Genomic DNA, 15,068 nt, shown 5'->3' with positions numbered 1-15,068 from the left:
AAATATGTATATTATGTTAAAATAAAATTTCTGAACTTTCCCGTGCATAGCACGAGTTAGCGACTAGTCATATAATATAATCAAAACCACCAATATTGTCAAGCATGAAATCAACTCTATCCAATGCTTATAATAAGAGTAATTCTTGTACTAAATAAAGTGTCACAATATTGACCACAACTCGTACATATGGCGAGTTGTGGTTGCTGGAAGGGTGAAGTAGGTCAATGTGGGGACATTCTTCCACCAACCATAACTCGTCACATGGGCAAGTTGTGGCCAATATTGTGCCACTTTATATGGCACAAGAATTTTTCTTATAATAATATCGAAAACACTAAACCAATGAAGCTATACAAATATCTACAGTCAACCCACGGAAACAAAAATCTACAGACAATAGCAGCGGTCAAACCGACACCAAAACGTAATGGAAGACAAAGACCAATAACTTTATAGAAAAACAAAGAAGATAGATATTCACGATAAGATAAACATAGTGTCAAAAATTAAAATAATAAAATATTATTATTTAGACAAGTAGGCTCAGTTCACATATGCCAAAAGGCTAACTCAGTGTCCAACTCATAAGTATATAAACTTATATATTATCTCTTTCATTTTCTATGTAGGACTCAGGATTTTTATCACTTTTAATAACATCTTCAAGTGAATATAAAAAATATCAATTTCTTATTCACATCATGCTATTTTTCTAACAATGGGACCACGACAATACAACTAAAGTATACATTGTTGTATAAGTAAAGTTTTTATCTGAACACATGTAGAATCATCACGGGTCCAAAAATAATGATCTGTTTAAATTTGGGTAATTTCAACCCCTTTCTTTCTTTTTTATGTCTTTTTGAATCCTGTCGGTAATTTCAACTCTTATACAATTATAACTTAAAGTTCTCCAAGTGGGTCAGACTCATACCTGACCTATACCCATGTAATTGCCAAGTTTTTATAGTCAAAGTTGATCATACCGACTGCATGATTATCCTCTCAACTTCCCTCATACCTCTCTTCCAAAAAAATAAAAAGAAAAAAAAATACTGTACACATTTAGGGCCGGTCTGGTGAAGCTTGTTGCCAAAGTTACCTTAAGACCTAAGGAAAACAAAAATGCTGAGAAGAATATAGACAGGAAGACTGGAAGTGTGACAATAAATACTTTTCAAACTATTGGTCACATTCTTGGAACTTGAAATTCAATTTAATCGAAATTTAACTGCAATTGCCAACAAAATCCATTGAAAGTCCCAAACCAACAAAGCTGCCGCCGGGAAATTGTCATCCTGATTCTGAGTTACGACTCTATATGATGCTATTAGTACGTCTTTCTAATTCATGCTTTGATACCTTAAAAAACCTGTGTGTTTATATCTATTAGCTCTTCGAAGTTCAAATTAACGTCTTCATTTGCGGCAGCCCCTCCCTTCCAAAGAAGCCTTGTCTCGACTTGGTATGTCATCTCATCTTTCTGATTCTTCAAATACTAGGACTTAGGTTGGGTTCAATGCATTCAGTGTATTTAACTCGTTGAAATAATGACATATAGCAAAAAAAATAAATGTATCATCATTGTGACGGTTCAATATAACTATAGGATCCAAAACTTTGCCCAATCTTATATATTTTCTTTAATTTGTTTTATTCATGTGGATTTGTTTGGAATTGGTGCTATCTCGTTGCCAAATATTATAATTATTTTGATTGTCATACTTCTTTATTAATGTTTCATTATTTTCTAACTACTTTGTATTAGTTACATATTCTTTGTGAAATTTTCATTTCAGTTTTATGTTATATCTTTTATATATTTAGTAATAACAAATTTATCCAAAAATTCTATTTAAAATTCAAGTAAATTTTCTATTCTATTTTTTTTTTTTAAGTTTTTATGTTTTCTAGTAGACATTTTCAATCTTAAAATATTTACAAACAAAGAAACAATATCTTCTTTCAAAAAAAGAAAACAGAAAAAAGAAAAGAAACAATATCTATAATATATAACTATAACATGAAAAAAAGAAAATAAATTTTAAAGCATAAAACAATAAAATTTAACTTATCAAAGACTCTATTGCAATTTCACTTAACATTAGAATTACCTAATAACCTGAACATGCAAAAGAAAAAATAGAATTCAATACATAACTCAATTAATTAATACTAGCCCATTCAAGTTTAGTTTCATAAATAGAACTAGTTGTCATGATTTAAGCATAAACTATACATTATATATATATATATATATATATTTTTCAAAGTTTTACTTTACCTTAAGGCAAATGAATGGTATTTCCCATTTTGATTTTGGGGGAGGGAGAGGAATAGGGAGAGAGTACTTAGTGTTTGATTGTGTCAAAGATTATGTTGTTAATTTAGACAATTTTTTAGCTTACAAAACTTAAAGTCTTCAAATTTTAGAGGAAATTGAAACTTAATGATGACTACATAAAGTGGCGAGCCTTGGAATATTTTTTAGATTAATTATTAAGAAACTAAAATTATAAAAGTTAACAAAAAGGAAACTTGAATACATCAACACCGCTAAAAAAAAAAAAAAAAAAAAAAAAAAAAAAAAAAAAAAAACAAAACCTTTTAATACATAAAGTTTTAAAATTCCCTTTAGTAATAAAATTAAAAGACCAAAGGGACTAATAAGAGATAAAGTGAAAATGGAAACTGCTGATATGAGAGTAATAAAGTGAGAGAGAGAGGGATTGAAATGATGACTGATAAGAGAAAAATGGGGGGGGGGGGGGGGAGAGAGAGAGAGAGCAACATATAATACATGTTGAGAATATGAGTTGAGCCAAGTCGTCAAGGAGAGTAGAGCTATCGATGTTGTTGAAGAGAACTCATGACTAGATTATCTTTGTTGGTACAGTTTTTTAGGAAAAAAAATGAAATTATGATTTATTTATTTATTTATTTTTTTTAATGTAATGGATTGAACAAGTCATGAATTTGAATGATTACGCTTTTTTTTTGCTAGGTAAGTGTTTATGCAAGGGATTGAACCCCTGAGTTGATAAGTCCCATACAGACCGGGTACCACTAGGCCAGCAGGGTTGAGTATTATAACAAAAATTAATATACCAAAAAAACTAAATTAAATTATAAAATGAAAACAAAATTAAATTAATGATTGTAGTGGGCCCATGTATTAGCTAGCATGTTAATTTAGAAATGTTGTGAAATTATTATGACATTTTGTTGTATTCAATATTTCTAACATTACTTTTATTTTTATTAAATTCAAATTCTTGGAATTTTTAAGTTAGAGTGTTCAATATTTTTTTAGGGTAGTCAAAATAAGTATAATTCTATACGTAGAATTTTTTATTCTTTTTGCAAGTGTATATATATATATATATATATATTTATTTTATTTTTTGACACGTTAACGTGTTGTGTGAAATATACATCCTAGCTTCAATGGCCCTTGACTTGATACATCCATAACATCGTGGTGACTCGTGATGTGGTCAACTTATTATTATTATACAATATAGAATTTCTACTCTAGCCTAATCTAAGTGTATATGTGTGTGGTGACTCGTGATATGGTCAACTTATTATTATTATTATTATTATACAAGATATAATTTCTACTCTACCTAATCTAAGTGTATATGTGTGTGAACCTTTCTCCTGGAGACATGAACTTCGGCTCCTGCCATCCACACCCCACAAACATTTATACTTATGGAGTGATCACTGTACTAAGGGTGCGTAATGGTATTATTATTATTATGACAAAATAAACAATGCCCTTAAAGTACCTACATGTTAAGCACATTTAATGTTGTGACAAAAGTTGCAACCTAAATTTCAGCCACCATTCTTGCATCAACAATTTCATTGAAATTGGGTTTAACTTATTTTCAGTATTTTTTTAACTAGACATACACTTTTATTTTAAATATTTATTGACAAGTGGTAATAGATTTTAATTTTCACATTTTATTTAATCAGTAGATAACGTAACAGAATAAAGATTCCTTCATCAGCATCTGCAGTATAAACTCCATTGCCTTTTTAATTTTTATAATGAGATCTATTTCTATAGTGGGACGGGTGGCTGGCAATTTTTGAATAGCGGAGAAATTCATCACCCAAAGAAAAATCAAGCACAACCCAGTTGAATAATAAAGCTAAAAAAAAAAAAAAAGGTTTAATTCGATGGGTGACCTATGTTGAGGAGGTCATTTTCAAGAACGGTTCAATTAGCAAACTTATATTAGTTCTTATCAACAATAGCATCTTTTTTTATATCTACCACTAATAATCTGTTACGTAGTGTACAATTTTTTGCGAAATTTTGCGTTTATAAAATTTTTTTAAAAGATAATATATATTAAATGGGGTCAATGGGGCTCACATATCACCTGCCCCTTTTGTAATATGAATTTTCAACTGCGTTGAATTTTCTATAGTTAATATCTGTTGAATTTTCTATCTGTATATATATATATATATATATTTATTTATTTATTTATTTATGAAAGTTGTTTACTTTGGATGAATTCTTCAGCCTAACTCGGTGCATAATTGCTTTCTTTTTGTTATTCGTTCAGGAGATAGATTTTCATTCTTAATCAGAAGCAGCGAAGCAAGTCATGTCTGAAAATAGAGTTGAACAGGTTGAGCTACTAAGTTCAGATAATGATTCATATGGAGGAGTTGTAGTGAAGATCGAGCATCCCATAGATTCTAAGATCTTTCCTTCTTTGCTTAGAGCTTCAATATCGCAATGGAGGCAACAGGTGTATATATATATACACATAGTATCTTTTAATCTCATCAGTTTATCTTCGTGCGTCTAGTATCTACTTGATGTAGAATTAGCTGATAGTACGTCCTATTATGTTATAAACTTGAGATGTAATTTGCAGGGGAAGAAAGGTGTTTGGATCAAATTGCCAATTGAACATGCAAATCTTGTTGAAGCTACAGTTAAGGTAAACACAGTTTTCCAGATTTATTATTATTATTATTATTTTATTACAACAAATTGGCTAATACTTAAGGGAGGTTTTTATTTATTTAATTTATATTTATTAATTTTTAATATATATATATATATATATATATTTTTTTTAATTTCAACTTATATATCATATTTAATTTATATTTATTAATTTTTAATATATATATATATATATATATTTTTTTTAATTTCAACTTATATATCCAATAGATAGAGTTTTGTTTTGGCTAATATGGCAGGTAGGTATCACTGATTCACTATGCTTTTATTTAATAACAAGCTAACTTATCTCATCCTAAGAAGCAATGATACAACAATTCCTGAAAAAAAAAAAAATACTAAGATACCATACGATGAGATAAGTGTATTAATTAATTATAAACTATATTTTTCTATATATTTTTAATATACATGGTTAAATATTTATTTTTCATATATTGTTAAGCATATATCAATTTAAAATAAAAAATCTTTTGAAACAAAATATAAAAGCAATATATATGGTATGGATACATATCAAATATGGATACATGAATAAAAATAAAGTACCTATGCTTCCTAGATTTCATTTATTTTACAATATATACGGATATTAACTCAGTAAATACAAATTTTATTTGTGTTTTACACATGTTCTAGTATTATAAACAAGGCTTTTTTTTCTTCATGGTGCAGTATGTGCAGTATATGTAAGGAGATGACTTAATGGAACTCATAATATTCACTTGGCACCCTAATAGTTTTTATTTTTTTAATTTTTGATGAAATTGAAATATAGGTTTTTATGTATGTGTACATTTTGTATGTTAAATAGGCTAAAATAGTTTCCTTTTAATATATGTATATATATATATATATAAAACAAAAACAACTTCTTGCTATATTGGAATCAAACAGTAAAGGTCGCATTGAAAATTGGGATTCGATGTTCAATTCATATACTAGAAAGCCCAGCCAAAAAAAAAAAGAGTTTGGAATTTTCTTTATTCAAAAAATCGTAGCTGATTTGATACGTTGATTGAGATGAAGGTGGAAAGAAACGGAAGGTGTTTACAAGGGGAAAACGACATCGTCCTCAGAAATTTGCAAAAAAGGCACCCACGGGGCTTATGATAAGACTAAGAATTATTCAAACCAAGACCTCGTATCGTATGGAAAACACCAAATCGAAAACACGCATATATACGCATTTAACAAACAGCTCAGACCTCCTTGAAGAATGTTCCTTTAGGTCTTTTTGGGCGGCTTCTCTCTGATAAGAAACATAACCAATGAGCTCTAAAAAACACCCTTAGATCAGCATGAAAATGGGTTCAGACATGAGAATTGTGGAAGTGGGAAATAAAATACTTCAGTTTAAGTTTAGCTCCAAGTTTCAATTAGATTGGGTTGAGAGGTGTGGGCCTTGGAGTTTTGACAACAACCTTCTCTTACTCTGCAGATGGAAAAAAGGGCTGTCTTTCACAAATATTTCGTTCACCCATTTTCCCTTTTGGGTTCAAATTTGGGGTCTTCATTTTGAGCATATGTCACAGGAAATAGGGGAAGAAATAGGTAGCAAGATAGGTAGATTTATTGAAGTGGATAGGCGTTCGTGGCAATCTGATCAGGCAAAATTTATGAGGATCCGTGTGGATTTGGAGATTGATAAGCCACTTAGAAGGGGAGCTTATATTGCAAGCTTTGATGAAGAACGTCTATGGCTCTCATTTAAGTATGAAAGGCTACCTACAGTGTGCTTTATTTGTGGGAAACTTGGGCATGATAATAAGCATTGCCCAATGTCCAAAGATTGGAGAAGTGTTTGTCCTCAATATGGGGACTGGTTAAGGGCTGGGTGGACTGCAAAAGAGACTGGCAAGGAAAAGAACTCGAGTAAGGAAAAGAATCATGGCGTTTCTGCAGAGCAAGGAATGCAGGAGATGATTCGGCCGGCGACTGGTTCTTCATCGAAAAGCTTCTGGGCTAGAGATTTAGAGGGCGGGAACACAAGCATAGAGAAGGGCATTATCGGGAAAGGTGGAAACATCACACGTGTGGATGGACAGCTCCCAGGGAACGTACAGGCTATCAGTGATATTTCAGAACAGGTAATGAATGTCTTTGATCCTTGTGAGAAGTCACATGGTCAATTAATTCTGGAGGTTTCTAATGAGCAAAGAGGCTTTATTTCTCATGGGCTAAAAGGCCCTGCCTCTCATGGGCCAAAAGACTCTTCCTCACAAGGGAGCCCACGTACAAAGGCCTCTTTGGAAAAAGATGTAAAAGAAACAGCCTAAGCTGGTATGATTTTTCAGGCCAAAACAAAAGAGAAAGGAAAGCAATTCTTGGGTAATGGCAACTGGAAAAAAATTGCCCGTGCAAAAGGGAGAACAAATGATGAGCAAACACTCGCCCAGTTGAAAGTGATAGGAATAAAGCGCTTGAGAGGAAAGGAAACTTCAGAGGATGAGGATACTCGTGCTAAAAAACGTAGCTGTGAAACAGTCCCATTGGATTTTGCTGACTCTGTTTTAGAAGTGGCAGCGACTGCTGGGCAGCGTCTCCGGGATCAATGATTGGCTTGGGTCTGTGTAATAGGTTGCACACACTTGTGCAACGTTCGGATCCTGGGGTTGTTTCTGGTCTTGTAGTTTGGTGCTCTAGAAAGGGGAGTTCAACAGGGTAGTACATATGCCTTACTAGTTGGCTTTTGCTTGTAAAGTAAATCTTTTGTAGTTAGGAAGGGTCTATCTTTGGTTGCTTTTCCTGCGATGGCAGGATGATAGCTAGGTCTCTCTTTCCTTGTTTTGTCTTCCCTGTTGTACTTCTTTTTTCTTGTGGCAATGAATTTATGTTACCCATCAAAAAAAACAATATGGAGAATCACTTTCTGAAAAGGAAGCAAATTATGTGACCCTTTTGCATATGCGCTATTGCAGAAACCACAAATCCATGGACCACAAACCTTAGCCACTGAATCTAAATGGCGCATGCTATAAATATCATAACCTGTGGAACACTATAGGAATACTAAAAGAGCAAATTTAGAGAGAGATAGAGCGTTGGTGAGAGCAGAAACACGAGCGAAAGAGAAAGCTTGGGCTTTTCCTAAAGGTGGTTTCATTAATAAAAACTAATAAATTCATTGTGCTAAGTAATTAGATCCTTAATTCTCATTCTTATCCACCACATGTACAGTACCAATAAGAAATTAAATTTAACTATCTATTTATTGGTTTCATATTAAAATGTACCGACAATCAATCGATGTATAGTCTTCCTAAATCAAGATTTATAATCTAGTTTGTTGATTTTACAGGAAGGATTTCGGTATCACCATGCTGAACCCGATTACTTAATGCTTGTATGTTGGCTTCCTGAAACTGCTGATACTATTCCTCTAAATGCTTCACATCGAGTAGGTGTGGGTTCTTTTATCATGAACAGTAAGAGAGAGGTATGCGTTTTGGATTAATTTCTGGCTTTCCCTTACCATGATTGGGGTCGGCCTTTAGGCTAGGCTATTTGGGCCAATGCCTAAGGCCCTATTATAACAAGACCTCTTATTATTATTTTAATAATTATTATTGTTAAAAAATTTCCATAAATAGGTTGTTTATTCTTTTCTCCACCCCAATATGACCACAATATTGATGACAAAAGGAAAATCTAACCAAATTGAAAAACTAAAATGTTTAAAAAGATATGTCGTAAATATGATGATGATGATGATGATGATGTCATTATTTTCCTGTAACAAATTCAAGTTTGAACTTTGGTAAAAAAAAAAAAATCTACTGCATCATGCATCACCTTATCCAAATTAAATGAGAAGTCATTAATTTTAAAGAAAAAAAATTTAATAGATTTTATGTTTGAACCATGATATCTGATTTTTAATATAAAATTTGTCTTGGTTTGGTTAATATTAATTGATTCATTGAGTTACATGATAGATAAATTTGAGTGATTCTATGCTCTAAAATCTATCTTTGTTTGAGTAGATTGATGTTGTTAGGTGATTCTACATTTTTTAAATTAATTTTTTTTTTTGATATCTTCATACTATAATTTTATATTGTAGATATTTATTTTATTTATAAAGTATTTTTTAATTTCAAATTATTGCTAATATCAATTTGGATATGAAAAACTTCTGAAAAAAAAAAATGAGAAAAGAATAAAAATTAATTGATTCCCAAAAAGGATCCTTGATGTAGCTATTACTCGAAAAAAAAAAATAGAAAACTTATATAAAATCTCATATATCAATGAGAAATTCATAAAAAATTACTTCAAAGATTATCTCATAGTATAAAGGAAATAACAATGAAAATAATCATAATGATGTTCAAACATGTAATATAATATGACAATTCTTGATTATAGAAAAGAATAAATTCATTTCAAATGCATTTATCTCTTTTACAATTTTATTAACAAAGCTTGTTACAGTTGTTTCTAAAACAAACAAACAAAATATCAAAATTAAAACTTACAAAATCACACCTAAAATGGGATATGTGATAAGAAGATTAAGTAGACTAATCATATTATCAATTGAAAAGTAGATGGTAACAGAACCTAAATAAACAAACTTAGTAATTAATTTTGCATTTTAAACAGTAAGAAGAATAGATTTTAAATTACTAATAATAATAATAATAATAATATATTTTAAATATAAAAAAGCCCCACCAATAATGTCTGCTTAGGCCTAAAATGGTATTGTGCAAGCCTTGACCTTGAAATCAAGGACGAAGCGGTAATTTGGAAATTCTGGTTTTGCTCTTCTTATTCCAAAAACATAAGCCATATATTGATAGTATAGTCCAAAAAGACTAGTCAAATTTCTTCCAAAAAAAAAATACTAGTCAAATTTCTTCCAAAAAAAAATAAAATAAATAAATACTAGTCATATTAAAATTAGTGCTACTTGTAATCACTTATGCAACCTAGATCAACTTAATACATATCCAATGTGAGATTCAACACATGTCCACACAACCCTTATATCCAATCCAGTAAGAATTTAGACCATCCATTATTTGTGTTTGATCTTCTTAAAATTTATAAGTCACTTTGTTCATACTTCATCTAGCTATTTCTATTAGGCAAAACAACTTGCTCTAGTGTATTTGACTTGGACTATTTCAATACTTAGATACCAAAAATTGAATGGCCTTGTTATGATGGCTTAAAAAATCTAGCTACTAAAATGGAATTTACCTTATGGCAGGTGCTTGTAGTTCAAGAGATTAGTGGCAAATTCAAAGGAACAGGGGTGTGGAAGTTTCCTACCGGGGTTGTTAATGAAGTGAGTATGCCCCAAGTGCAATTGTTTACCAAATTCTTTAGAAAATTTTAGAAAGTGTTCACCCTGGATTGAAATTTTTCATACGTAGGGTGAAGATTTTTGTACAGCTGCGATTAGGGAAGTCAAAGAAGAGACAGGAGTAAGTGATAAAAATGCAATTTGTGGATTCAAATGAGTATGATATTTACCTACATGTAGGTTTACACATTTCAATGTAAATCTAAGACCATTACTTTTATTTTGTTTCAGATTGACACAGAGTTTGTGGAAGTTTTAGCATTCAGGTAAGAAAATTGCTTAATACTATCTAGTTCACATGCATTTGTAGATATTATTGTTTTAGATGTATGAATAAACAATAAATAGTCTTCCCCGTAAAAGCAAGTTTACTAATGTTGCGTTATGAAAAATTTATAGCAGCTTGTTACACTAAAACTAATATTATTATATTAATTGTTTTCAATATAGTTTACATGTTCCTCAATCTCCTTTTGGTGTTTCATTCTAATCTCTCTCTCTCACACACACAATATACAGGCAAAGCCACAAGTCATTCTTTAGCAAATCAGATTTGCTCTTCATTTGCATGTTAAAACCACGAAACTTTGACATTGAGAAGCAGAATTTGGAGATTGAAGCAGCAAAGGTAATTTATTTTTTATTTTTTATGGCAATACTACTACAATGACTGTTTTTCTTTGCATCAACTTATTTAGGGCTTTAATAATAAAATTGCATTAGAGCAACCCTCAATGTGGAAATAGGCATATATTTTTCAAACTTCTATCAATCATACTAGCTGCTTATATTCTTCCAATTAACTTTTCAAAATCATACTAGCTGAATGCAAGACCATAAGCCAATCTAATTCATATGTTGTAGTCAGGTTCTAGTAAATAAGTCCTATTGGGAACTTTTTAAGCAGGTCCTATGGATTGATCTTTTGTACTTGTATAATGGTTTCATTTGTGCTTAATCTTAATTGAAAAGATATTTGTTGAAATCTTTATATTTAGGGTACTGACTAGCGTGAATTATTTTGCATCCCCCATTCTTGAAATCCTCCTCTAATTCATATATCTTTAATTAAGGCAATATGCCTTTTCGATTTGAACTTGAAACGCATTCTGAGGAAAGAAAATGCATTTAGAGCCAATGTAGAACCATAAAAAGGCGAAAAATATCTACATTTCAAGACCATTTGGTGGCAGAAAACATGGACAAAATTGGGAAATGCCCCGTTTGAGCAAAAAAAGCAGCATTATGCCTTCTTTTCCAAACTAAATAGGGAAATGCCCCTCTTTTGAAAATCGAGTTTATCAAAATCGATTTAGGCCCTATAGCGGCGTTTTTTAGGAGCCTATAGTGACGGTTTTAGGACCTATAGTGGCGTTTTTTAACTCGATTTATATGAAATCAAGTTATAGGTAAAAAAAATTAAAAAAATTGCCTATAACTCGATTTTATGGAAGTCGAGTTACAAAACGTCACTATAGGTCCTGAAAATGTCACTATAGGTCCTTAAAAACGCCACAATAGGGCTCCAAAATTTTTTTTTTTTTTTTATAACTCGATTTTGAGAAAATCGAGTTACAAAAGATGGGCATTTCCCTATTTAGTTTGGAAAAGAGGGCATAATGCTGCTTTTTTTGCTCAAATGGGGCATTTCCCAATTTTGTCCCAGAAAACATTAACTTATTATGTCCTATTTTCCCATTTTGGCTTGTCATGGCATAATTTAATATTAAAGCAATGTAAAATTCAAGAATTTTGATTAATATTGGACCTTCTATAATTACTGAACTATGGCAACATGGTTTTCTTATGTTCATTTTTTCTTTTCCAATTCTTAAGTGGATGCCAATTGAGGACTATGCAGCGCAACCTTTCAACCAAAAACAAGAGCTCTTCAATTATGTTGCCAAAATATGCTTATCAAAGTCAGAAAAGAATTATACTGGTTTTTCTCCACTGGCTACAACTACAGGCTCTGGCAAAGTAAGCTACCTCTACTTCAACAATCAGAATAATAACCACCTTGTAACTTCTGATAATCAGCCATTGAAAGTCTAATGTGATGTTTAAAAAAAACTATATACTATTTGCATGAGTTCTGACAATAAGAACTCTATGATAGAAACGCTTGAAGGGTCGGCCATACTGTATAGATGTACATTTCTTTACAGTGATATAATTCAAAATGTGGATTTCTTCTCAGTAGAGTGAGTCAATAAAGTTGTAATTAGCTTATTTTTTTTGGGTGGAGGGGGTTTGGGGGCTAATAATAAAGATGTAATTTGATATTTATTTAATACAAAATGTGATAATAAAGATTCAATTTCTTTTCGTTTACCATATATCTTGCAATGAACAAGAGCACAAAATACACTCAATTTTATGCCCCTATAAAATATATATATATATATATATGTAATGTATTGATCAAGAATCTTATGGTTTAGTAACATTATCCAAATCTTCTTATGAGAGTCACTTGTAAGGGGAAAAAAAAAGGTGCAATGTACCAACAAATAAGTCGCATTACTTAAGAATTAATGAAGGTCCTTAATATTGTTGATAAATTCTGTTTCACAAACCAAAACATGTCATTTTCTTATATTGAGATACTGATAAATGCTTATTCATTATTGTATATGAGATCCAGGCAAACAAGCTAAACTAATGGTATTGGACCAGGTGCTATTGTACAACCCCACAACCCATAAGATATTATCAACTTTTAGTGAATGCTTGTGTGTGCATAATGGCATGCACTACTTCTAAGAAAAAAGGAAAATAATTATTCACATTTCTTTTTGGTTAGGGTTTCTTACTTGAGATTTTCAATCTGCACCTGCTACCCAAATCCTATCTCACCCTTTTATCAGCTTAAAATAAAAGGTAATTATAGTTTTATATTGTACTAACAATGTAAGTCTTACATTGTAAATTAAACAAATATGTTGAATTAGTGGCGGAGCTAAAAATTTTCTTCAAGGGGGGCCAAGCTAAATATATATGAAAAGTTTAATCGAAAAAATAACATCTATATATATACAAATAAAATATGTTTATAACATGATTTAATATATGTTATTTTCTTACATTTAATAGAAAAAAATATATAATATTAATAAAAATTAAATGATTCTTAACTTCTAACCATGAAATCCACATTTATGGTTCTTCCGAATGGAAAAAAATAATGTCTGTATCTCTAATTTTTTTTTAAATTAAAAAAAAAATAGATACGATTTTTATTAAAGATATTTACTTACAAATTTATAGGATGTCTTCTAAATATTATTTGGTTCAATGAATAATTAGAAGGAAAATAAAGTGCATTAATAATTTATAAACATTTCAATTTAAATGAAATACATTAAATTTTCTTTAAATTAATGAGTCATGTATGGTATAAAAGTAATTTTAGGAAACAAAAATAATGCACTAGTCAAATCTAGGGGGCCATTATTTAAATTTACGCATAAATTTTTATATTTTTACCAAACATAGAAGAAGGAAGAAAAATATTGTGTACATTTTACATATTTACAAAAGAGTAATGTTACAGGCACAAACTATTTTATAATATTTTTACAAAATGTTGATGTGGCCAACCTTTTATTGGTTTTCATCTAAGCCTATCATTAATATCACATTTTCATTTACCAATAATTTCTCACCACATCAATAGTTTGTAAATTTTTTTTGTAAAATAGCTTATATCTCTGGTATTATTCTTTACCATTTTCTTAAATAAAATGGTCATATGTCACTCTATTACACGAGTAAAATCATGAATGATGCAAACAGTTTGCGCCCATAGATATTAGATCCCAGTCTCTGGTTTTGGCAGCTATAATGAATTGTTTTGGATTAAATTAAAATTTCTTTATATATGTGACATTATCTATATCCTAAAATGAGATAAAGTATTACCACCACCCCCCCCCCCCCCAAAAAAAGAAGAAGAAGAAGAATGGATGTATAATAGTGTAGGCACAAAAGGTGTGAATTAGACTGGACAGGTTCGCAAAACAGAATGCCTCGCGGGTATCTCGCGGGAAGGCCTTACTCGTGAGATACTCGCAAGACACAGCTGTCTCCATTTGGCCTGACTCTTCGCATTCCAACATGTGCAAGGCACATAGGTTACTTCGCGGGATGCTAAGTTGCGAGCTACCCGTGAAAACATTTCCTTCTTAAATTGCTTGAGTCTTCACACACTTTCTCTCTCTAAAACACAGCCCTTACAATGAAATCTCATAGTAAATACAGGGTACAAAATGATTGACCAAAATTACAATCAAATTTGGCACGGAATAAAAGCCAACTTAACAAATAGTTGTAAATAACAACTTTACAGAATGGATTAAAAATCTTAATTTTGGGAAAACTGGGTTCAAAACTTATGTTTTTGAAAGAAATTTCATCTCATACTCATGCATTTTATATTTAAAATTCAATGCTTTAAGGAGTTTCTGCACAAAAAAATTTTGTTTTTCAAATTTTTTTTTTTAGAATTTCGATCGATCGAATCTGTTCCTTGATCAATAAAAATTGCGATTAAAATATTAGGTCAGGCTCTGTCTATTTCGATCGATGCTCGATTGATACTAGATTAATTGAAGCATTTTTTATTGATTGAACCTAAATTTCAATCAATTGAAAATCATATAGAGTTTTTTTTTTTTTTTTTTTTTTTTTTTTTTTTTTTTTTTTTTTTTTTTTTTTTTTTTTTTTTTTTCTTTTTTTTTT

At 30.6% G+C, this 15,068-nt stretch overlaps 1 protein-coding gene across 4 annotated transcripts; it reads left to right on the top strand.

The window, feature by feature from the left end:
- Window positions 1–1,369: 1,369 nt before the first annotated feature.
- Window positions 1,370–12,660, top strand: LOC112039242 (nudix hydrolase 7). Of its 4 annotated transcripts, XM_065774905.1 has the most exons (9): window positions 1,370–1,471; window positions 4,596–4,784; window positions 4,914–4,979; window positions 8,310–8,447; window positions 10,230–10,307; window positions 10,396–10,446; window positions 10,557–10,591; window positions 10,845–10,953; window positions 12,162–12,660. In XM_065774905.1, the coding sequence occupies exons 2-9, from the start codon at window positions 4,638–4,640 to the stop codon at window positions 12,378–12,380; spliced, it is 843 nt and encodes a 280-aa protein (XP_065630977.1). In that variant the 5' UTR covers window positions 1,370–1,471; window positions 4,596–4,637; the 3' UTR covers window positions 12,381–12,660. The 4 variants fall into 4 exon arrangements, with proteins under 4 accessions (XP_065630977.1, XP_023927870.1, XP_065630975.1 ...); XM_024072102.2 differs by lacking the exon at window positions 1,370–1,471 and having other exon boundaries at window positions 4,526–4,784; XM_065774902.1 differs by lacking the exons at window positions 1,370–1,471; window positions 8,310–8,447; window positions 10,230–10,307; ... (2 more) ...; window positions 10,845–10,953; window positions 12,162–12,660 and adding exons at window positions 6,038–7,098; window positions 7,306–7,887 and having other exon boundaries at window positions 4,751–4,784.
- Window positions 12,661–15,068: the final 2,408 nt, after the last annotated feature.

Source organism: Quercus suber, unplaced genomic scaffold (assembly GCF_002906115.3).
Source record: "Quercus suber isolate HL8 unplaced genomic scaffold, Cork oak 2.0 scaffold_101, whole genome shotgun sequence".
Taxonomy (NCBI): domain Eukaryota; kingdom Viridiplantae; phylum Streptophyta; class Magnoliopsida; order Fagales; family Fagaceae; genus Quercus; species Quercus suber.
The sequence above is the reverse complement of the archived record's forward strand: the minus strand, read 5'-3'. Positions and strand labels throughout refer to the sequence as shown.